The sequence below is a fragment of the Vulpes vulpes genome, chromosome 12 (assembly GCF_048418805.1).
Source record: "Vulpes vulpes isolate BD-2025 chromosome 12, VulVul3, whole genome shotgun sequence".
Lineage (NCBI taxonomy): Eukaryota > Metazoa > Chordata > Mammalia > Carnivora > Canidae > Vulpes > Vulpes vulpes.
This window is the reverse complement of record NC_132791.1, coordinates 48,508,823-48,533,738: the sequence shown is the minus strand read 5'-3', so window position 1 is coordinate 48,533,738 and position 24,916 is coordinate 48,508,823. Positions and strand designations below refer to the sequence as shown.

The following is a 24,916-nucleotide window of genomic DNA, read 5'->3' as shown; positions in this document are numbered from 1 at the left end:
TTCAGCTCGGGTTGTGATTGGGGGGGGGGGGTCCTGAGATCCAGCCCCAAATGAGGCTCCCTGCTCAGTGGGTAGTCTGCTTCTCCCACTCCCTCTGCCCCTCCCCCTGCTTGTTGTCTGTCTGTCTGTCTGTGTCTCTCTTTCTCTCTCAAATAAATATTTTACAGAGAGAGAGTATGTCCTCTACAACCTGCAAGTTGATTTTAAGTGTTCAGACCTGTTAATGGAGGTTTCTCTCTGCGTACATATATGGAAGCAAACCTGCCCTTTTTACACACCTTTTATTCACATACAGACGTTAACAATTTCAAGGTGAAAAAAAGGAAAATGTTTTTTCATTAGCTAATTTGTTAAGCTGAATGCTTTTGTTTGGTGGATGTATGAGTATCAACCCTTTTACTGTTTGGAGGCTATTTGGAATCTAATGATAACAAAAGAGTTCAGTAATGAGTATGCCTTCTTTCTTCCTTTTTCTTTTCTTTTTTTTTTTTTTTTTAAGTGGGCTCCACACTGAGCGAGGCTTGAACTCACAACCCTGAAATCAAGACCTGAGCCAAGATCAAGAGTCAAATGCCTAGCCGACTGAGCCACCTAGACACCTCATAAGTGTGCTTTCTATAATTTAACATCTTTAGGTCTAACTTTAATTGAAAGAAATACTCAACTTTCAGGTTGATTTGGACTCAAATGGCCAAAATCTGACATGGTCCATCTTGCAGAGTTTCAGACTAATAAAGAATATTTTTCCTCATTGTCATGGGACTGAAGTCACTTTTGTAAGATGGGCTGTTAATTTAAATAAATCAAAACACTTTTATTTCATTTTATTTATTCGTGAGAAACACAGAGAGAGAGAGAGGCAGAAACACAGGCAGAGGGAGAAGCAGACTCCCTGCAAGGAGCCCGATGTGGGTCTCAATCCCGTATCCCAGGATCACACCCTGAGCTGAAGGCAGACGCTATGCCACTGAGCTACCCAGATGTCCCAAAACAAAACTTTTAAATAAATCAGAATTTTGATAATAGCTGAAGTAAATTAATTGAAGTAAAGTTAATTAAAGTAAATATTACAGGGCCACCAAATGCATGTCACAATGAAAGCTCATGTCTGTGTATTCAAGAACCCTTTCTTTCAATTCCTGGTAGTGTTTTCATTTCCACATAGAAACTAAGAAGCCTACACAGCCTCCTAGTGCTTTGACAGCCACTTGGCTAACAACCAAAGGAATGGCAGGATGAATGACATCCTGTTATCTCTAGCTCACCTTGTTAAAGATGCCCCTCTGTGTGGTCTGTGGCAGGTTCCTTGCCTAATGCTGGTGAAATGTAGTTATAAGAGCAATTTTCATGGAATTGTAGGAGAGAAAAGTTGATTTGACCCACAAGAAATGTTGGCCTAGGTCCAGGGAAGAAATAATAAGGTTGTCTAGAGAAACCAGCATCACTAACTCAGGCTATCTTCTTTTCAGAATTCAAGAAATACTGTTCTGGCGTCTTCTGGATTTGGAGCACCTCTCCCAAGTTCATCACAACCTTTAACTTTTGGAAGTGGAAGGAGCCAGTCCAATGGGGTTCTAGCCACAGAGAACAAACCTTTGGGCTTCTCTTTTGGCTGTAGCTCTGCACCAGAGTCTCAGAAAGACTCTGATCTCTCTAAAAACTTGTTTTTTCAATGCATGTCCCAAACTTTACCCACCAGTAACTACTTCACTACCGTTTCAGAGAGTTTGGCTGATGATTCCTCCAGTCGAGACTCATTCAAACAAAGCCTTGAGAGCCTGTGTAAAGGCAGATCCACTCTTGGAGCAGACACTAAATCGGGCTCTAAGGCTGGCAGCTCTGTGGACCGGAAGGTGCCTGTAGAGTCCATGCCCACCCTCACGCCAGCCTTCCCACGGAGCCTCCTAAATACCCGCACCCCAGAGAGTCATGAAAATCTATTTTTACAGCCCCCTAAACTGTCCCGAGAAGAGCCCTCTAACCCTTTCCTGGCATTTGTGGAGAAAGTTGAACATAGCCCTTTCAGCAGCTTTGCATCTCAGGCATCGGGTAGCTCTTCCTCTGCTACCACAGTCACCTCTAAGACAGCACCCAGCTGGCCTGAGGCTCACTCCTCTACAGATTCGGCATCTTTAGCAAAGAAGAAAACCCTCTTCATCACAACTGACTCCTCTAAACTGGTATCTGGTGTTCTGGGCTCAGCTCTTACCACCGGGGGCCCCAGCCTCTCTGCCATGGGGAATGGCCGCTCCAGTTCGCCCACCAGCAGCCTCACCCAGCCCATTGAGATGCCTACTCTCTCCTCCAGCCCCACAGAGGAGAGGCCAACTGTGGGGCCTGGGCAGCAGGACAATCCCCTCCTCAAAACCTTTAGTAACGTCTTTGGCAGGCACTCAGGCAGCTTTCTGTCCTCCCCAGCAGATTTTTCACAGGAGAACAAAGCTCCTTTTGAAGCTGTGAAAAGGTTCTCACTGGATGAACGAAGCTTGGCTTGCAGACAGGACTCGGACTCCAGTACCAACAGTGACCTGTCGGATTTGAGCGATTCTGAGGAGCAGCTGCAGGCCAAGACTGGCCTGAAGGGGATTCCAGAGCACCTGATGGGGAAGTTGGGCCCCAATGGGGAGCGAAGTGCTGAGCTATTGCTGGGCAAAGGCAAAGGGAAGCAGGCTCCAAAGGGCCGGCCACGGACCGCCCCCCTAAAAGGTGATCTTGCTGGGGTTATCCATTGGCTTGGCTCTGGCACTAGCCTTTAATGCCTTGTGCTCTTGGGCAGAAGTCCTTTCTTTGATGGAAAGTTCTATAATTTCCTCTTCCAGTAGAGGCCCCACCTCAGACTTTTTGGTTCAGGGCAGGATTGCATCTAACCAGCATCCTTACTAAAGAAGAAGATCTCCCTGTGTAATGATAATTCCACAAAGGAGGAGCCTTGGTACTCCTGGTCAGGAGCTCTTTCCTGGTATTTTTCTCAACCCTTTTTCTTTTCTCTTTGGCTCATCTTCTTTAACTTACTTTAGAGGTATTACGGAGTATTGGATTTTATTCTCACATAGCAGCCTTTCATAGACTTTTTTTTTCCATAGACTTGTTTAAGCAAAAAGAATCACCCCTCATATTGCTTCACTCTGTTACATATATAGGGTTTTAACACTTCTTCCAAAAGCCATTAAGTCCTATGCAAAGCTATGGTCCAGAATTGTGTAAGTGCAAGTATCTAAGAGAAAGTCTAATAGTAAAAGTAACTGTTAACATCAGGAATTGGTGTCCCGTGGGGACGTAGGAGTTGTTGATTAATAAAACAGTCATATCCCCAGAGGCTAGAGGCAAATGGCTTCCTTCTACCTTCTTGGGTTTTCCTCACCCATGCCAGAGTTGTTTCCTTGTAATGGGGCACTTGCCACAAATTCTCTCCATGGTCCTTAGCTTCCAATTGAAGCCTTTTTCCTCCCTCCCTTTCTGTCAAGGATGAACACGATAGGCACAAGCCCAGCCATTGCAAGGAAGAGTGAGCCAGGTCAGAACAAGAATTCATCCCCAGGAGGATCATGTTATTGGGTCCTATTAATACCACTCATGACCAATTGTTTCTCCTCCTTCCCTTGCCACAGTTGGCCAGTCAGTGCTGAAAGATGTGAGCAAGGTAAAGAAGCTGAAGCAGTCCGGAGAGCCTTTCCTGCAGGATGGGTCATGCATCAATGTAGCCCCTCACCTGCACAAGTGTCGGGAGTGCCGCCTGGAGCGGTATCGGAAGTTTAAAGAACAGGAGCAAGATGATTCCACTGTGGCCTGCCGCTTCTTTCACTTCCGGAGGTACCCAGACCCATCTCCATCTTCTTCCCAGTTTCCATTAGTGATACATAACTGCTGCTCTTTCTCTGAACCTGTTAGGCTGTCTCACATCTTGGGGTTTTTTAGGATTTTGTTTATTTATTCATGAGAGACACAGAGAGAGGCAGAGGATGAAGCAGAAGCAAAGCTCCTCTGTGGGGACCCTGATGTGGGACTCAATCCCAGGACCCCAGGATCATGTCCTGAGCCAAACGCAGACAATCGCTTAACCACTGAGCCACCCAGACATCCCAGCCTGTCTCACATCTTTTCCTTGTTTTCCTTAACCGCTTTGCTCTGAGTCTTCACTGAGGCTCTGCCATAGGAGTCATTCAGGTGTTTGGATTGTAAAGTGACTTGGTGGCTTTGTCCTTAAGGAACAGAAGTTAACAGTCCCAGCTGCTGGCCCCTGAGCTTCACTGAGTTATTCCTAATTTGGGCTCCATTTGAAAATGGTATAAGCAGAAGGATGCCATATTGTAATATGGATCTGTCTGACCACTTATTCCTCTTTGCTGCTAGAGTAACTTGAGTCTCCGAGAGAAGGGGAAGGAAGATTAGAAGATAATAACTGTCTTTGAAATAGAGATAACTGATGAAAATCCTGAGAATATCCCCTGCTTTTACCAGACACCAGATATATAGTCACTTTTCTTCTGCTTGATAAATTAGACGAATTTCTTCTAAATGATCTTTAAAGGATTCTTAATTTTTAAAATAAATCCAAATGTTTTATCCTCGTAGTGTGGATTCACTCATTCAGCAAATATTTACTGAACAGTGTTATAGGCATCGAGGATTAAGTGGTGTATAAAACCATAAAGATCCAGCCCTTAAGAGGCAGATGATCAAGGAAGAAAGATTAAATATATGGCATGTTACCTGATAATAACTATGAGAAAAATAAATACAGGAAACAGGATTGAAGTGACGAGAGGTTTAGAGAGGCTACGGTTTAAATAGGATGATTTGAGAAAGTGAGATTTGAGTAAAGGCTGAAGAAGGTGAGGGAGTAATCCACACATTGTTCTGGGAGAGTATTCCAAGCAGAGGGCACAACAGGAGCAACTGTCCTGAGGCTGGAGTATTCCTGGTGTGTTTGTGGAGCTAGGGTGGCTAAAGGATAGAGTGGGAGCCGGGGGAATTGAAGTTACAGAGTTAATGATAGGTCCATATTTTAAAGGAATACTCCTGAGGGCTTTAGCTTTTGTGCTGAAAGAGAAGCCATTGAAGGTTTTGGGCTGGTGAGTGACAGGAATGTTCTAAAGGATCACTGTTACTACCTTCTTGAGAATAGATTATATTGAGGCAAAGGCAGAAACATGGAGAAATTAAGATGCTGTTGGAATTATCCAGGTGAGAAATGATGGTTTGCCTTGCGATGAGTCTGGTTGGATTAATGATACATTTTGAGAAGGTGGCTCAGTTAAGTTGTCTGCCTTCAGCTCAGGTCATGATCCCATGGTCCTGGTCAAGCCCCACATCCAGCTCACTGCTCAACAGGGAGCCTAATACTCCCTCTCCTTCTGCCTGCCACTCCCCTCTGCATGTGCTCACTCGCTCTCTGTCAAATAAATAAAATCTTTTATTTTTTTTACAGGACATATTTTGAAGATTTTATTTGTCTGTTTATTGGGGTGGAACAGAGGGAGAGAACCTCAAGCAGACTCCTTGCTTAGCATAGAGCCTGACATGGGGCTCGGTCTCACAACCCCAAGATTGTGACCTAAGCCAAAGCCAAGAGTTCCAAGAGTCGAGCATTTAACTACTGAGCTACTGAGGCACCCCTAAGGATATATTTTGAAGGGAGAACTCCCATGATTTTCTGATGGGTTAAATATGGAGTTTGGAAGAAGGAATGGAGTCAAAGATGATTCTACAGCTTTTGACCAAAAACTAGAAGAATGGAATTGCCATTTACTGATAAGATTTCTTGGGGGAAAACAGGTTTAGGGAAGAAAATGGGAACTTTTCATTTGGGCATGTTAAATTTGAGATGCCTATTATGTTTCTAAATTTTTTTTTTTTTAAGATTTTATTTATTCATGAGAGAGAGGCAGAGACACAGGCAGAAGGAGAAACAGACTCCTGCACGGAGCCTGATGTGAGACTCCATCCCAGGACCCCAGAATTACACCCTGAGCCGAACAAAGGCAGACGCTTAGCCACTGAGCCTCCTATTAGATTTCTAGATGGAGATGTTGAAAGGGCAGCTGGAAACTTGACTCTCAAGTTGAGGGGAAAGTCCAGGCAGGAGGTTAAATATTTGGATACCACCAGGTATTGAAAGCTGTGTGTCTACTTGAGAACCTTGAAGGAGTCCAAGTGTAGGTAGAGAAGAGAAGCATTCCTAGGACCAATCCTGGAATTCTCCAACGTGGAGAGACAGGAAAGAGGAGAAGGAGCTGGTAAAGGAGATGGAGAAAAGAACAATTGGTGATGTGTCCTGGAAGGCAAGCGAAGAAAGTATTTCTAGGAAGGAATAATGAACTATGGCAAATACTGGGGATTGGGTCAGGCCATATGAGAACTAAAAGTGACCATTGGATTTAATGGGGGGTATGACCTTTTCAAAAACAGTTTGGTTATGTTGGTGAGGGAAAGCCTGACTGGAGTAGAGTAAGAGAAAAGAGAAGAGGAACTGGTGACAGTCAGTATAGAAAACTCTGAGGAAATGTTGCTGTAGGGGCGCCTAGGTGGCTTTGTTGGTGAAACATCTGCCTTCAGCCCGGGTCATGGTCTCAGGGTCCTGGGATCAAACCCCACATCAGGTTCTGTGCTCAGCGGGGAAAAGAGAATATATGGTATGATGCCCATGCAAGTGGAGAGGATAGGTCTCCAGATATAGGTGGAGAGCTTGGTCTTGTCTAGGATCTAGCTCATTCCTAGCAGCAGCATCAGGTCAAATGGAACATGGGCCCAATTGCAGGAAGGCCCAGTAGTATGGTGATGGGGACTTAGGGACATCTCTTCTGGCTTTTTGTATTTTTCTCAGTGGAATACATTGCCAGGTCTTCATGGGGAAAATTATAGTGGAGGTTAGAAAAGAGAGGTGAACGGGGGGGATGCCTGGGTGGCTCAGCGGTTTAGCACCTGCCTTTGACTGAGGGTGTGATCCTGGAGTCCCAGGATCAAATCCCGCATTGGGCTCCCTGCAGGGAGCCTGCTTCTCCCTCTGCTTGTGTCTCTGCCTCTCTCTCTGTGTCTCTCTTGAATAAATAAATAAAATCTTTAAAAAAAAATTTTTTAAAAGAGAGAGAGAGAGGTGAACGGGACCTGGGTGGCCCAGTCAGTTATGCATCTGCCTTCGGCTCAGATTGTGGTCCTAGAGTCCTGGGATTGAGTCCCACATCTGGCTCCCTGCTCCACAGGGAGTCTGCTTCTCCCTCTGCCCTTCCTCCGCTCATAGTGTCTCTGTCTCTCTCTCTCTCTCTCTTTCAAATAAATAAAATCTTTAAAAACAAGAAAGAAATGAGAGGTGAAGATATGAAAAAGGCATCTAGAAGAGGGAGTGTGTACCGGGAAACTATTTTGATTGTAAGGCAACATGAAGGGCTCACTTGACATAGATAGACATGAATTTCAAAGGTGACAGCGAACATGGCTATTTTCCTCTGGTCATGTTCAGTGGTATGGGTGTATAGGTGGAATAGGCAAGTAAAGAAACTGAAAAACATTACTGAGGGTAGCTTTTTAAAGAATCCAGATATAACTAAGTGTTCACAAACCTTTCTGCTAGTGCAGAGAATGCATACTATGTTGGTCAAATAGGGTGGAAATGCCTTTTTTTTTTTTTAAAAAAAGTATGTCTACACCCAATTTGGGTATTGAACTCAAAACCACAAAATCAGGAGCTGCATGCCCTTCTGACTAAGCCAGCCAGATACGCTCTAGGGTGAAAATTCTTAAAACACACTGATTCCTTTTAAGTTTCATTTACTGTGTTTAGCTCCTAGGGTTTTAGGTGTGTATTAGTTTGCATGTACTTGACTGTCTACCTTCCTGTCTCAGGTTGATCTTCACTCGGAAGGGGGTACTCCGTGTGGAGGGGTTTCTGAGTCCCCAGCAAAGTGACCCTGATGCCATGAACCTGTGGATTCCCTCTTCCTCCCTAGCAGAAGGGATAGACCTAGAAACCTCAAAATATATCCTGGCCAACGTTGGGGACCAGTTCTGCCAGCTGGTGATGTCCGAGAAAGAGGCCATGATGATGGTGGAGCCACACCGTAAGACACCCTCTTGCTTGTTTTCCAGGCACTCCTACTTGGGAACTTTCATTTTCTGTTGCTTAAAGGAGGAGTGGAAGGAGTGGCAGATCGAATTTTCTGTGGATGAATTAAGACTGACAAGAGTTTTCTTGTAGCAAACTAAGTATCTGAAGCCCTAACTGTATCCAGCAGACCTCATTCCTTCCTTGATCCCTGTCTGGGTTTGGGTCACTGAATATTTTCAGTTTGCTTTGAACCACTTTGTAATAGTAAGTGATATTACATGGTTTGTGAATAAATGAAGTACTACTGGGTACCATGTTTCACACCTGGAACCCACCGTTATTCAAACATTTATGATATTTCTATGTCTGTGAGATACTGTACCCTATTTCTACGCCAAGGAAAATTATACTATGAAATTATTCCCTACACTTCAAGTGAAGAGTCATCTTATTTCCAACTCCCTCAAATCGAAATTTTTACATTATTTTAAGTAACAACATGTGGCATTTATTTTCACTGACACTTGTTCAGAAATGTTAGCAATTCCATTTTGTTTCTCTTACATACATACATACATACATTTATTTATTTATTTATTAAGATTTTACTTATTTTTTTTTCATGAGAGACAGAGGCAGAGACATTAGAGGGAGAAGCAGGCTCCACGCAGGGAGCCTGATATGGGACTCCATCCTGGGACTCCAGGATCAGGCCCTGGGCCGAAGGCAGGCACTAAACCACTGAGCTACCCAAGCATCCCATATTTATAGAAGCACTAACTTCTTGCATTTTTGAGTTTTTCTGCTGGACAAAACAGTTCGAGTAGCAGTCAATGGGTCTGGGGTCTTTTGCTTGTTGTTCAGGATGATCAATGCCAATATTATTTCTCTTCCTCTTTCCACCAGAGAAAGTGGCATGGAAGCGAGCAGTGCGTGGTGTACGGGAAATGTGTGATGTATGTGAAACAACTCTCTTCAACATCCACTGGGTTTGTCGCAAATGTGGATTTGGGGTCTGCCTTGACTGTTACAGGCTCAGAAAAAGCCGTCCACGCAGTGGTGAGCAAATATTGTCCTGTTCAATTCTAAAGGTAACCTGTCATTGGAGGTATGGGACTTGAAGCCAGAATGGGTTTGTGCCCCTTCTTGAACTGCTTAGCTTCACTCATTTTTGTTGCATTGTGAGGCCTTTAACAATTGCCAGTATTCCAGCCTAACTCAGCAGGCTAAAAGAAGCCAAGAAGGGTTATTCTTTACCTTCCCTTGCTGTGTGTGTGAGTGTGTGTGTGTGTGTGTGTGTGTGTGTGTTTTAGTAACTTCTTTATTGAGGTATAATTCACATGCCCTAAAATTCACCCTTTTAAAGTGTACAATTCAAAAGTTTTTAGTATATTCTCAAGGTTTTGCAACCATTTCCACGATCAGATTTCACTGTGGTTGCTCTAGAAAGATTGTTCGCATCAGCAATACCTCTGTATTTCTCTTTTTGTCAGACCTTAGTAACCATTAATCTACTTACTGTCTCATCTCTGTAGATTTACCTGTTTTGTACATGTCATATAAATGGAATCATACAATATTTGGCCTTCTGTGACTGACCTCTTTCACTTTGGCATACTATTTTAAGCTTCATCCGTGTTATAGCACATATCATTAACTCATTCTTTTGTATTGCCAAATAATATTCCATTGTATGGATATACTACATTTTGTTTGTCTATTCATTATTTGGTGGACATGTAGATTGTTTCCATTTTGAGCTATTATGAAAAGTACACTATGAACATTTGTGTACAGATTTTTGTGTGAATATAAGTTTTTGTTTCTTTGGAGTATTTGCTATAGAGTTTAATTGATGAGTTATATGACAGTTCTGTGTTTAACCCTTTCAGGAACTGTAAAGTCGTGTTCCAAAGTAGCTACATCATTTTATAACCCCACCAGCAATGCACGAGGGATCCAGTTCCCCCCACCCACTCACACCCCCATCCCCCACCCACGTCTTTACCGAAGCTTATTATTGTCTGCCGAAGCTTATTATTGTCTGCCGTTTTGGTTATAACCATCGTAGTGGCTAGGTAGGAGTCCCTATCTCATTGTGTGATTTTGATTTGCATTTCCCTGACTATAAATAGTATTGAGCATCTTTTCATATGTTTATTGGCTCTCTGTTTTCTCTGTTTATCTTTGAAGAAATGGCTATTCAAGAATAATCTTTTGCTTCCTTCTGTCCTCACCTTATCTTACTTTTTATCAAGAAACCTTCTTGCCCTTTAACCTCCTCACTCTTCCCTCTTCAGAGATAATTGTGCAGCCATTGAAATACAGTGGTTTAAAGCTTATGCTACTGGGATTTGAAACCTACTTTCACCACAGCTGGTATAATCTTATTATATATCTTAATATTAATATATAATCTTAATATTATATATATTATGTAATCTTATTATACCAGCTGTGGTCTCTTGGGTTAGTTTTTTAAACCCTCAAAGCTTCAATTTCCTCATCTTTAAAACACAGCAGTGTTGTGAAAATTAAATGAAATAGTGTATTTAAAGTGGTTAGCACAGGGCCTGACATCTGCTAGGTACTATGTGTTAAATAGCTATCAGATTTTCCACTTCTGCTCATGAAAGGTCAACTTGTATAGGAATTGCCTTCTTACCATAAACGAGAAAGCCAGACTAAATATATGAAACCATGGTTTTAGACATTGAGCAGCAGGCTGCATGAACCTATGATCTCTAAGAGAAAGGAAGAAACAGGACAAATTCTACAGTTTCTCCAATTTACTGACTATAGGCAGTTTCCAGGCTGTAGTAGATGGAAAAGCAATCTCACCAAGCTGAGACAGAGATGAGAGTCTAAGAGTGAGGCAGTATGCTAAAGACGGTAGAGCTGCACAGAGAATACTAGAGGTCTGCAGAGAGGTCACCTCAGTTTTTTACTATATAGTGATCTGCACACATATGAGGTGATATTCTGTGAGGCCCAAAAAGGAACATTCAGAAGCAACTGACTTAATAATTTCCAGAACTTACCATTTGTATTGCTACCAGCCAGAGTGAAAAGTAGAGTCCAGAAGGGTCACAGTTTGACAGTGGGATTAATGTAGTCCCAGAATAAAGGCTGCTCTGGAGATAACACAGTGTAGAGCAAGTCTTGGAAGGATCAAACTGATCTGCAGGTTACTTAACTGCACTAGACTAAAACCAAACATTCTTTAAAGGATCACAACAAAATCCAGTACTCTGAAACATTAAAGTCACAAAGCTCTTCATTCAACCATGAATAATCAGGGGGCACCTGCCTAGCTCATACCACTCTTGATCTCAGGGTCATTAATTTGAGCCCAAAGCTAGGGATACAGTTGACTTTGGAAAAAAAAAAAAATCAGGTATGAATCTCTTTGGTAAATGGTGCTGGGAAAACTGGACAGCTACATGCTAGGAATGAAATCGGACCTACTCTCTTACACCATGCACAAAAGTAATCTCAAAATGAATTAAATAACTAAATGTGAGACCCAAAACTATAAAACACCTGTAAGAAAACACAGACAGTAATCACTCGCCTTAGCAACATTTTTCTGGGTATGTCTCCTCAGGCAAGGGAAACAAAAGAAAAATACACTATTGGGACTCTACCAAAATAAAAAGCTTTTTCACAGCAAAGGAAACCATCAACAAAACTAAAAGGCCACCTTCTGAATGGAAGAAGATATTTGCTGGTGATATATCCAATAAATGGTTAATTTCTAAACTATATAGATAACACCAAAAAAACAAACAAACCCGTATGCTTAAAAAATGGGCAGAGGACCTATGTAGACATTTTTTCAAAGAAGACATACAGATGTCCAACAGACACACGCAGACATGTTCCACATCATTCTCACCAGGTAAATGCAGACAAAAACCACAATGAAATACTATGTCACACATGTCAGAAAGGCTAGTTTCAAAAAGCTAAGAAATCACAGTTTTGGGGGAGGATGTAAAGAAAAAGGAATCCTCATGCACTATAGGTAGAAGTGTAAATTAATAGAGTCACTGTTGAAAACAGTATGGAGGTCCCTCAAAAAATTAAACATATAAATGTGATCTGGTAATTCCACTACTGAGTATTTACCCAAAGAAAATGGAAATACTATTTCAAAAAGATGCACCCCAATGTTTACTGCATTGCTATTTACAATAGGCAAGAGAGGGGGATCCCTGGGTGGCTCAGCAGTTTAGCGCCTGCCTTTGGCCCAGGGCACAATCCTGGAGTCCCAGGATTGAGTCCTGTGTTGGGCTCCTGGCATGGAGCCTGCTCTTGTGTCTCTGCCTCCTCTCTCTCTCTCACTCTCTCTATCTATGTCTATCATAGATAGATAGATAGATAGATAGATCGATCTTAAAAAAAAAATACAATAGGCAAGATAAGGAACCAACCCAAATGTCCATCAATAGATGAATGGATAAAGATGTGTGTGGGTTATGTGTGTATATACATATACAACTACATATACATTATAGAATATTATTCTGCCATAAAAAGAAGGACATATTGCAACAACACGGATGGACATGCAGGGTATTGCACTAAGTGAAATTAAGACAGAGAAAGACAGATACCACGTTTTTCACTTATATGTGGAATCTAAAAAACAAAATACCTAGCTGTCTCAATCAGTAGAGCATGTGAGTCTTGATTTTGAGGACATGAGTTCAAGCCCAACAATGGGCATAGAGACTACATTAAAAAAAAAATTTTTTTTTTATTAAAAAATAATAAAAGGGCACCTGGGTGGCTCAGTGAGTTAAGAGTCTAACTCTCCTTATTTCTGCTCAGGTCATAATTTAGGATCATGAGATTGAGCCCCACATAAGGCACTACCCTGGGCTTGGAGCCTGCTTAAGATTCTCACTTCCTCATCCTTTGCCATTCCTTCCCACCCCCACTTACATGCTCTTCCTCTATTGCTTGCTCTTTCTCCAAAAATACTATAATAATTTAAAAAATAATAAAAACTAGAGTGAACAAGTAAGTAAAACAAACTCATAAATAAATAAAAGAACAAACTAGTGATCGCTTGAAAGGAAGCATTGGGAGGTGAGGGGTTAAGAGGTAACAAAGTTGGGCAGCCTGGGTGGCTCAGCAGTTTAGCACTGCCAGCACTGCCTTCAGCCCAGGGCGTGATCCTGGAGACCCGGGATCGAGTCCCACATCGGGCTCCCTGCATGGAGCCTGCTTCTCCCTCTGCCTGTGTCTCTGCCTCTCTCTCTGTCTCTGTGTCTCTCATGAATAAATAAATAAAATCTTAAAGAAAAAAAGAGAGATCCAAAGTTCTAGTGATAAAATAAGTCAAAAGGATAAAAAGTATGACACTGAGAATATAGTCAATAACATTGTATAACATTTTATGGTGACACATGGCGTCTACATTTATGGTGAACACTGCATAATGTATAGAATCATCAAACCCCTATGTTGTACACCTGAAACTACTTCAACAGATCAACTTTATGTCAACTACAGTAATAAAAATTTTTTAAATAAAAGAAAAATCAGGTATGCAAAAAGGCAGGATAATATGACCAGTAATTTGAAGGAAAGAAACAGTCAATAGAAACAAATCCAGAAACAACAGTGATGATAGAATTACTATAAAAGGACCTTAAAGCTATTATAAGCGATATAAACATATTTCAAGACATATTTCAAAAAGGGAAACCATGAACATGATGAGTAGATAAAGGAAAAATACATAAGAGACCCAAGTGAATCATGTAGAGATGAAAAATACTTCAAGGAAAGTATACTAGGTGGGGTTAATGGCCAATTAGACAATGCAGAAGGAATAGAGCTTAAGGACCCAACAATGGAAACCATCCAAAACTAAACACAGAAGACAGACTTAAATTTAGAAGTTGAAGAGTACCTTGTTGAACTATCAGTGGTATCAGGCAGTTTACCAAACATGTAATTGTTGGGAGTTCCAGAAAGAGAAACACTGGGAGGATAGATACAAAAACTAAAGCCATAGATTTGTCAAATTTAATGAAAAAGCTATAAAACCACAAATCTAACAATGAATCTCAAACAGAAGAAGCATTAAGAAAACCACACCAAACCAAATCATAACCCATCCTACTGAAAAGCAGTGATAAAGAGAAAATCAAAATCATAGAATGGGGGGACTCCTGGGTGGCTCAGCAGTTAAGCGTCTGCGTTTGGCTCAGGGCGTGATCCTGGAGTCCCGGGATCGAGTCCCACGATCGAGTCCCACACTGGGCTCTTGCATGGAGCCTGCTTCTCCCTCTGCCTGTGTCTCTGCCTCTCTCTCTCTCTGTCTCTCATGAATAAATAAATAAAATCTTAAAAAAAAATCACAGGAAGGAAAAAAGGCATTATATACAAAGTAACAAAGGTAAGACTGACAGCCAACTTGTTCCAAACCCTCTTTACCCGAAGACAATGGAGCAATATTCTCAAGTGCTACAAACAAACCTTCTAACCTAAAAATCATACCTAGTAAAAATATCTTTCAAAAATGAAAGTGAAATAGTTTGTCAGATCAAGAAAAGCTGATAGAAGTCATCCTCAGCAGATTCATACTCTCTAAGGTAGTTATTCAGGAAAAAATCTGATACAGTAATGGAATTTGGATTTGCATTGAAGGAATGAAGAACTTCCTGTGTGATAAATATGTGAGTAACAAAAAACTTTTTATTTTAATCTTTTTTTTTTTTTTTTTTTTTTTTTAGATTTTATTTATTCATGAGAGACACAGAGAGAAGCAGAGAGGGAGCCTGATGTGGGACTTGATCCTAGGACTCCAAGATCATGCGCTGAGCTGAAGGCAGACAGACGCTCAACCACTGAGCCACCCAGGTGTCCCATAATCTTTTTAGAAGATAGTTGCTTAAAGGAAAAATAGCAATGTAATGTGGCATTTATATTGTCTATAAAATTAAAATATGTAGTAATAGCATAAAAGAAAGAGGAAATGGAAAAATAGTTTTATAAGAGTCTCACACTATGTGTGAAGAAGGGTATAATATTTGAAGATAGACTGTGCTAAGTTAGAGATACTACAAACCGTAGAGCAAACAGTAACAAAGAGATATATATATAGCTAATAAGCCAACAGCAGAGACAAAATCAAAACATAAAGCAATTAATTTAAAAGAAGTAAGAAAATGAAATAGGGGATGCTTGAGTGGCTCAGTGGTTGAGTGTCTGCCTTTGGCTCAGGTTGTGATCCTGGGTCCAGGGATTGAGTCCCGCATCGGGCTTTCTGCAGGGAGCTTGCTTTTCCCTCTGCCTGTGTCTCTGCCTCTCTCTGCCTCATGAATATATAAATAAAATCTTTAAAAAACCAAGAGAAAGAAAATGAAACAAAAACTGGGACAAATAAACAGATACACAGTATATCTTATATTCTGTTTTCTTGGGATGGGTAGCACAATTACAAAAAATATCTAGAAAGAGGCAGCCCGGGTGATTGAGTGGTTTAGCACTGCCTTTGGCCTGGGGTGTGGTCCTGGAGACCTGGGATCGAGTCCTACGTCAGGCTCCCTGCATGGAGTCTGCTTCTCTCTCTTTCTGTGTCTCTCATGAATAAATAAATAAAATCTTTAAAAATACATATATCTAGAAAGGTCTTTGAGGGAGTGATAAAGAAATAAAGGGTGAAAAAAACACTGGACCTAGGTATAGGTAGAAACATCTTATGTATTGCAAAACTGAATTTTTCTCCCTAAGATCAGGAGCAAAGCAAGGTATCCACTTTTTACAATTTAATTCAACACTAAGCTTAGTTACTAGTCAGCATGAAGAAATAAAAGCATATGCCCCCTTCCCCCCAGAAAAGGCATATAGACTAGAACAAAGTAAAATATTTTTTATTCTCAGGTGACATCATCTATATAGAAAATCCCAAGTAGAATGTTTGGCTGGCTCAATCGGAAAAGTGTATGACTCTTGATCTTAGGATCATGGGGACACTGGGTGAAGAGATTTGTTTTGGTTTGGTTTTTTAACTTAATGGTCTTTTTTTTTTTTTTTTTTTTTTTAAGATTTTATTTTTAGTTTAGCGCCGCCTGCAGCCTAGGGCGTAATCCCGGAGACCCTGGATCGAGTCCCACGTCAGGCTCCCTGCATGGAGCCTGCTTCTCCCTCTGCCTGTGTTGTGTCTCTGCCTCTCTCTCTCTCTCTCTTTCTCTCTCTCTCTCTCTCTCTCTCTGTGTGTCTCTATGAATAAATAAATAATCTAAAAATATATATATATTTTATTTTTAAGTAATCTGTACACTCACTGTGGGGTTTGAGCTCACAACCCCCAGATCAAGAGTCACACCATCTACCAACTGAGCCAGCCAGGCATCCCAGATGTAGAGGTTATGTAAAAAAAAGAAGAAGAAAAGAAAACCCCAAGAAATCTACAAAAAAGCAACAAGAATTTCGCAAGACTGCAGGACAAACTCAACAAAAATCAATTCTATTTTTATATGCGGTCAATGAACAAACAATTAGAATTTGAATTTTTAAATCCATATAATTTACGGTAGTAGATGAAGGATGTAGGGATAAATTTAGTCAATATGCAAAAAGCGCATACACTAAAAACTACAACATATTTCTGAGAAAAATGAAAAAAAGACTAAATAAATGCAGAGATGTGCCATATTCATAGAAAGAAGGTTGTGTACTAAGATGTCACTTCTTCCAAATTGATCTATTAAATGTAATTCAAATCAAAATCCAGTACACCTTTTTGTAGAAATTGACAAACTGGTTCTAAAATTTATATGAAATTCAAAGGAGTAGAATAATCAAAATAATTTTGAAAAAGAAGGAGGCAGTTGGAAGATTTTATATTACTTTTTGAGACTTGTAAAGCTGCAGGAATCGAGGCACTGTGGTAATACAATAGAACAGAAATATACATACATATATAATCAACTGATATTTGATAAAGATGCCCCAGTAATTCATTGGGGAAAAGAAAGTTCTTTCGAAAAAAATAGTACTGGAATAATTGTGTATCCATACTCAAATAAAATGAACTTCAATTTTTACTCAGGCCATATATTAAAAGCTAACTCATAGGCTTAGACATAAAAGCTAAAGCTATTAAAACCTTTAAAAAAATAAAACTATAAAACCTCTAGAAGAAAAAATAAAAGATCTTTGTTTCCTTGGGTTAGATAAATATTGCTTAGATAGGACACAAAAAGAAAAAGAAAAACTGGCAAATTTGAAAACTTCCACTTCACAAGACAGTTCAAGTAAATAAAAAGACAAGGCACAAATTGGAAGAAAAGATTCACTGATCCCATATTTGCTAAAGGACTTGAATCCACCATAAAGACCTTTTAATGACTCAATAAGAAGACAACCCAGGGATGCCTGGGTGGTTCAGTGGTTGAGCATCTGCTTTCAGCTCAGGGCGTGATCCTGGAGTCCCCGGATTGAGTCCCACATGGGGCTTCCTGTATAGAGCCTGCTTCTCCCTCTGCCTGTGTCTCTGCCTCCCTTTCTGTGTCTCTCATGAATAAACAAATAAAATCTTTAAAAAAATTTTTTTAAGTGAGTGAAAGGTTTGAACAGATACTTTATCAAAGAAGAGAGATCAATGGAAAATAAGCACATTTTAAAAATTACCAGTATTCATTAAGAAAAGGAAATTTAAAACCACAGTGAAAAACCCAAATATCCACTTGGAAGGTTAGAATTTTAGAAAATGACAGTTCCAAGTCTTGCCAAGGATATGGAGGAACTGGAACTCTTAAAAATGCTGGTAGGAATGCAAATTGGTGCCATCACATAGGAAAACTTGTATGGTCATTTTTTTAAAATTTAAACATAAATTTAACAAATTATCCACCATCCCACTTATGGGTATTTGTGAAAGAAATAAAAATGTGTCCACACAAAAGATTATACTTGGATGTTTATAGCCCCATAATATTCATAATAGCCCCAAATTGGAAACAATCCAACTATTCACCAGCTGGTGAATGCGTAGTAAAAATAAAAGTAATAATAAAGTAATATCCATACCATGGAATAGTACTCAGCCATAAAAAGGAATGAATTACTGATACATGAGTAATATGTATAAATCTCAAATCATGCTTTTTGAAAGAAACCCAACACAAATGACTGTATACTGTATGCTTCCAGTTATATAAAATTCTAGAAAAAAACAAAACATTACTATTAGAAAGTTGATCAATGGTGGCCAGAAAAGGCTAGGGAACTTTAGGAAGAGAGATGGAAATGTTCTATATCACGATTGTGGTAGTGTTTATAACAACTGTATATGTTTGCCAAAATTCATTAAAGTGCACACTTTAAATTACTGCATTTTTTTATATGTAGATACAATAAGGAACAATCAGTGAAGCAGTTTTTTTTTTAAGTTATTTGTTATCTTCTCTGGCCCATGAGAAAATTGGCCTTTAGGATCTGAAAGTCTGACTCACAAAGAGTAATATATCTTGTGACCCTTGTAAAATAAATGAAGTCATTTCATTTCTGTTTCAGAGACGGAAGAGATGGGTGATGAAGAAGTTTTCTCCTGGTTGAAGTGTGCAAAGGGGCAGTCCCATGAACCAGAGAATCTCATGCCCACACAAATCATCCCTGGCACAGGTAAGGGAGTTCTGTGTTAAATTTGGTGAAAGAAAGGCTCTGGCTGGCTCAGAGGAGTGGTGGCTCTTGATTTCAGGGTTGTGAGTTTGAGCCTCCACTGGGTGTAGAGATTACTTAAATAAATAAGCTTTTAAAAAATCTATTGAAGAAAAAAAACTTTGATGGGGAAAAGTGTTTTTAATTTAATTGAGGTATAATTCAGATACCATAAAATCTGGTGAAATGGTTTATCTCAGCCTGATTTTTGTTAAGCCTCCCCAGATGTTTCTGATCATTTGAATCTTTAGATATGTGTTGGATATTATGCAGCCAGTGTACACACTTTGTCTCACCTTTCTGGTTGGATAACTTGGATAGTTTTCCACGTAACATTTTACATTCCTGTGCTTGGCAGGACCAGAATAGAAAATGTCCCATGTGCTTCCAGAAAGACCTTTAATTTTAGGTTGGTAAAAATCCAGCTGAAGTTAATCAAACCTCTTGAATCCTTGAAGAAGGGAGCTTAACAGCAGGAATGGATGGTCATGTTTATGTCACAGCCCCAGCTTACTTCAGTGATTCCTCCAGAAAGGCTGTGTCCAGCTCCCATACTTCCAATAACACATACACATTGAAAACGGTCAGTATACTGCCTGTGTTCTCCTCTGTGGTGGCAGGGAGTGCTCTTTGGATCCTTGTACCCCAGGGCTTCCAAGCAGAAGAGTTCCCTCAGTGCACTGCTAAGATACCTGCTCCCTACTCATCTAAGCATTGGTTAACAGTTCGGTTCATGTTAAGTTTACATTGGTCTGTTTTTTCCCCCCACTTTCTCTTTTCTTTCTTTTTTGTTAGGTAAAATTTAAGTACATATATAAATCTCAGGTAAAAGTTCAAAATGTTTACATGCTCCCGAACACTAAGGAATCTACTCCTAGAGTTTCTCCTGTAGGTCACCTTGTTAAAGTTTACTAGAAGAGGGAGAGAGTGTAGCTTAGTAGTTAAGAGTGCACAGAACTGGGGCGCCTGAGTGGCTCAGTGATTGAGCGTCTGCCTTTGGCTCAGGGCGTGACCCCAGAGTCCCACATCTGGCTCCCTGCATGGAGCCTGCTTCTCCCTCTGCCTGTGTCTCTGCCTCTCTGTGTCTCTCATGGATGGATGGAGTACACAGAACTTTGGGGCTGGGTATACCTAGGTTAAAGTATTAGTATCTCCATTTACCAACTATGTGTACTTCAGCAAATGACGTAAACTTCTCTGAATATTAGTTTCATCATCAAAAATTGGGAGTATGGGCTGCCTGGCTGGCTCAGTCAGCAGAGTGTGTGACTCTTCATCTCAGGGTTGTGAGTTTGAGCCCCACATTGGGTATAATAACTACTTAAAAAATAAAATCTTCATGAACACCTGGCTGGTTCAGTCGTTAGAGTATGTGACTCTTAATCTCAAGGTTGTGAAGTCAAGCTCCACGTTATGTATGTAGCCTACTTTAAAAATAAATTAATAATAATAATAAAATATTTTTCCAAATAATTAAGGATAAAAGCAGCTACCTCAATGAAATGTGGTAAGGGTTAAGGAAGATAATGTAAATGAGATCCTTAGGACAATACATAAAACATTCTGAGGCTTTGGTTGTTGCTGTCTTTCTTCCAGCTCTTTACAATATTGGAGACATGGTACATGCTGCCCGGGGCAAGTGGGGAATAAAAGCAAACTGCCCTTGTATTAGTCGGCAAAATAAATCTGTGTTGAGACCTGCTGTCACCAATGGGATGTCACAGGTAAAGTGGCATATGTGATTATATGTGATTATAAGTGAGAGAGACTGCTTCTTAGTTCTGTGAAATACCCCATTGTCACCTGTGTTGTCCTAGGCTACTGCAGGATATTTGAGGAATTAGGGGATGGAGAAGTCTATCTAGAGGGAGCCCCCAAAAAGTTACTCAAGTTTGAATTCCCTCTGCTTGGTATGAGTTTCTCTTCATTCATCTTTAAAAGCAATTCAGGAAGGGTTGCTAAAGAACAAAAAAAATTATCTGCATCTTGTCAAGATTTATACTTCAGTGTCCTTGTATAGGTGAAGTGTATAGAAAAGGTTACTGGGAAGGCAGTCCTATCTGTGTGCATGGTCCCTGTCCTTGTCATGTTAGGTACTGAGGACAGAAATATGAAGATTGGCCTGCTGAGCTGGGATCATTCTACCCTGAAAACAATCCCAGGCCTCCAGAGAGGCCGTGGTTTGCTCATTGCTCTGTCAGAGTGGAGGTCATTCCGGTTTGATGGTAACTGTTTTGAACAAGAGGCTGTTTTAAAAACACACTCACGTGCACACACATACACACCCCTACCTCCTGAGGGTCTGGTGGGCTTTCCAGCAACACAACCAACACATGGTCAGTAGGAGGCACAGGAATTAAGGCTAACAGATCTCATGATATATTTTCAGTAGACTTTACATATTAGAGCAAATCATCTGGAAAATTCAGTAATAGAGTAATAAACATTTGTGGAATAGTTTATGTCTGCCAAACACTCTACTGAGCTCTTTGCATATACTATCTCACTTAATCCTCAGAACAGCTTTATGAGGTCACGTTCTAATCACGGTTTGCCATGGCAGAAATTGAGCCTCAGGCATGCTAATTAAATGTATTTTAATAACATTCTAAAATATATTATTTACTGTTATGCTCACTATTCTTTCCACAGAACCAAGCATAGTTTCTGTCACGTTGTAGGACTCCTTAAATATATGTTAAATTAACGAATGAAAGAAATAGCAGTTTATGGGACAATTTCACATTGTTTTCCCAGATTATTTTAGTGTCAGCAGCTCTTACTATGCTTTTTTTTTTTCCTACTCAAGGACAGCACTCTAACCATGTTGGCCTTCTGTGCTTTAGCTTCCTAGCATAAACCCTAGTGCCTCTTCTGGAAGTGAAACCACCTTCTCAGGTGGAGGAGGAACTGCGGCAGTAACATCAGAGACCGACCATGTTCCCAAAGCCGACAGCACTGACATCAGATCTGATGAGTCTCTGAAAGCAGAGAGTTCGGCTTCAAATAGCAATAGTGAGCTAAAAGCCATCAGGCCCCCTTGCCCCGACACAGCTCCCCCGTCTTCTGCCCTGCACTGGTTGGCCGATTTAGCAACTCAAAAAGCTAAAGAGGAAACAAAAGGTGAGATAAACACAAGCCTGTGCCCTGCCTGTGGGTGGAACACTTAAGTTATTCTGGGATTCTTCAGACTCACACATTACCATCCACATTGATGAAACATGCTGTTTGCTTTCTCTTGCTAATTGCATACAATGAGGGAGTCTCTCATTTTCTTTCTAGAAGTCGAGCTTTTTAAAGGCACATGCCTGGGCTCTACCCCAGACTTCTGTAGTCAGAATCAGTAGGAGATTTTTAATAAACCTACAGGTGGTTCTGTTATTCAACCAGGGTTGATTTTAATGGGCACAAAGAGTCACCTGGGGAATTGTTAAAAATGCAGATTCCTGTACCCCACCAGAACTATTAAATGACAGTCCCTTAAGAGTACAATCAAGAATCTCCATTTTGAATGATCACTCTAGGTGATTCTAGTACAAGTGTTCTGGAGACCCCCTTGTGGAAACACTATCTTAGCAAGTGAGGGTGATGAAAGATGGGTGGGAACAAGACGGAATTTGAAACCCAGATCTAGGAAAGGAAGAAAGAAGTAGGAGAGCTTCTTGGCCATGATCCTGCTGAAGTCATACCTGGTCAGCCTTGGCCCAGACAAACTGTATGTAGTTTGGGGGTTAGGGAAGGGGAATGTATCTCCTACCTTCCCACTTGGCTGATTTTTAGGAGTCAGTTGCCTGCTGGATATTCCTTGTCATGCCTAATACTGTTCCTCGTTATGTCCTTACAGAAGCAGGGTCCCTGAGGTCGGTGCTCAGTAAAGAGTCTCATTCACCCTTTGGGCTGGACTCATTCAACTCCACTGCAAAGGTCTCTCCGTTGACTCCAAAGCTTTTTAACAGTCTGTTACTGGGTCCCACTGCCTCCAACAACAAAACCGAAGGCTCTAGCCTTCGAGACCTCCTTCACTCCGGGCCTGGGAAGCTTCCTCAAACCCCCTTGGACACAGGCATACCCTTCCCCCCGGTCTTCTCTACGTCTTCAGCAGTAAGTGTGCTTTCTACAACTCAAAAAAGCTTTTGCAGCTTTTCCAAGGAAGAGCTAACAGACATCTGTTAACTGGTTAGAGTGTATATGGCCGACTTGTGTTCTCTACGTTGTCTGTCCAGCTTACAAGATCTTTCTTTACATTGGGTTTAGGGAACGTTTGAGATCCTTTTAAATCGTGAACTTTTTGTGCTGTGTTAAGTCAATAGAAATTGAGATATTGACATTTTTAGTAAGCAGAAATCACTAGTTTCTTGACAATAATGGGTATTAAAATATTTTTTTTAACCTAGGCAGTACATTCATGCTAACTTCTCTTGGATATCTAATAGACACCTCAAACCTGACACGTGTAAGACCACATTCCTTCCTCATCTTCTGCCCATAAGCCTACTTCTTTAGTTTCCTCTCTTGGTCATGGGCATTTGCATTCTTCCTATTGCTTGGCCAAAAATCTTGGAGTCATTTGGTACTCCTCTCTCACATTTCACATCTAATCTGCCAGCACATCCTTTCAGTTTGGTCTTTAAAATGTATTCAGAGTCCACCCTTTTTTTTTTTCTTAAAGATTTTATTTATTTATTCATGAGAGACACAGAGAGAGAGAGAGGCAGAAACACAGGCAGAGGGAGAAGCAGGCTCCATGCAGGGTGCCTGATGTGGGACTCGATCCCGGGACTCCAGCATCATGCCTTGGGCCAAAGGCAGGCGCTAAACCACTGAATAGGGTGGGGATCACCCAGGGATCCCCAGTCCACCCATTTCTCATTAGCTCCACCACTTCCTCTCCAGTCCAAGCCAACATCCTCTCTCTCCTGCGTGTTTGCAGTAAACTCCTTACAGGTCTTCTATTTCTTTCCTTTTCCACTCTGTAGTCTGTCAACACAGCAGCTAGTGTGATTCTTTTATTTAAGTGATCTCATTGAAATGATTGACGTCAGCTCTGCCTAAAATCCTTCAAGGGCTTCCATTCCTCTCATAGTATAAGCCTTTCAGTGGACCAGAAGGCTCCAAGCCTGTCTGTGTGTCTTCACTGCACTTCTCTGACTTCACCTCCCACTCTCCTTAGGCTCTGGCCACACCCACCTGCTTGTTCCTTGAACATGATGGGGCAGGCTCCCTCTTCAGAGCCTTTGCCCTTGTCCTTTTCTTCCACCTAGAACAAACTTCCCCATTTACCCACGGGTCTGCTTCATCACCACCTTGATCTCCTCCCTCCTGAAATGTCGCATCTTATAAGACTTCTTCTTAAATCAGTCTTTTTAAAGTCCATCTCACTCCCTTCCTCTATTTCTGTTTTCTCTGTGCTTAACTATTTTTTCCATAACATTCCTTACCATTTTTTATTTATTTTCTATCTTATCTCTCCTTAAAGGACTTTTGACTGTTCTATTCGCTTCTAAATTGCTAGTGTCACAGTTTGATACATAGTAGGTGTTTGGTAAGCATTTACTGAATAAAAGAATTCACAAGGAAAAAAAAGAAGAATTCACAAGATACAAAACTTAAATGGTAGAGTGAAAAGTCTCCTCCCCATCATCCTCTCCCAGCCAGCTGTTTTCCTTTCTAGAAGTCGGTCATCATTGTTTCAGTGGCTTAACATATATGTATAGTTTTTCCCCCTCTTTTGACATACATATTCTACACTTTGCTTTTCTGTTTTCAGTTTGTATTCTCTGTGAGATCATTTCAAGCAAGTATATAAACATGCTTCTCATTCTGTTTTATAAGTAATGGCTGAAATTCAATGAGCTGTGGGTGGTTAAGCCCTGTATGATAGGAGTTATTTGTTTTTCTTGGATTCGTGACTTTTAAAAAATTACTTTTGGCTCTGTTTTATTTGTACGTGCTCTGACCGTCAGTTCTCCTTTTTCTTTTTTAGTTTTCCCAGGAAGTTACATGATTACATGTACTCTGTACAGATAATGATTAGTGATACTTCAGGCATAGGAATATCAGGTTTACAAAAGCCCTCTCAGTTCTGTGACATTAGGTATGTCACTTTGTTTTCTGAGTCTGAGCTTTCCCAATACCTGGAGAATATGAGAGATTCTCACTTGGATGATAAGCAGGGGAAGAATTGGGATTAAG

The 24,916-nt window shown here is 40.7% G+C and overlaps 1 protein-coding gene across 1 annotated transcript in view; it reads left to right on the top strand.

Annotated features, from left to right (window-relative positions):
* KDM3B (lysine demethylase 3B) overlaps window positions 1–24,916 on the top strand; it is a 69,282-nt gene that overhangs the window by 32,173 nt on the left and 12,193 nt on the right. The window contains exons 8-15 of the mRNA XM_072728472.1: window positions 1,470–2,706; window positions 3,609–3,810; window positions 7,840–8,054; window positions 8,948–9,100; window positions 18,581–18,688; window positions 20,321–20,448; window positions 21,571–21,847; window positions 22,569–22,825. Coding sequence (XP_072584573.1) covers window positions 1,470–2,706; window positions 3,609–3,810; window positions 7,840–8,054; window positions 8,948–9,100; window positions 18,581–18,688; window positions 20,321–20,448; window positions 21,571–21,847; window positions 22,569–22,825 — 2,577 coding nt within the window. The remainder of the gene's footprint in view (window positions 1–1,469; window positions 2,707–3,608; window positions 3,811–7,839; window positions 8,055–8,947; window positions 9,101–18,580; window positions 18,689–20,320; window positions 20,449–21,570; window positions 21,848–22,568; window positions 22,826–24,916) is intronic.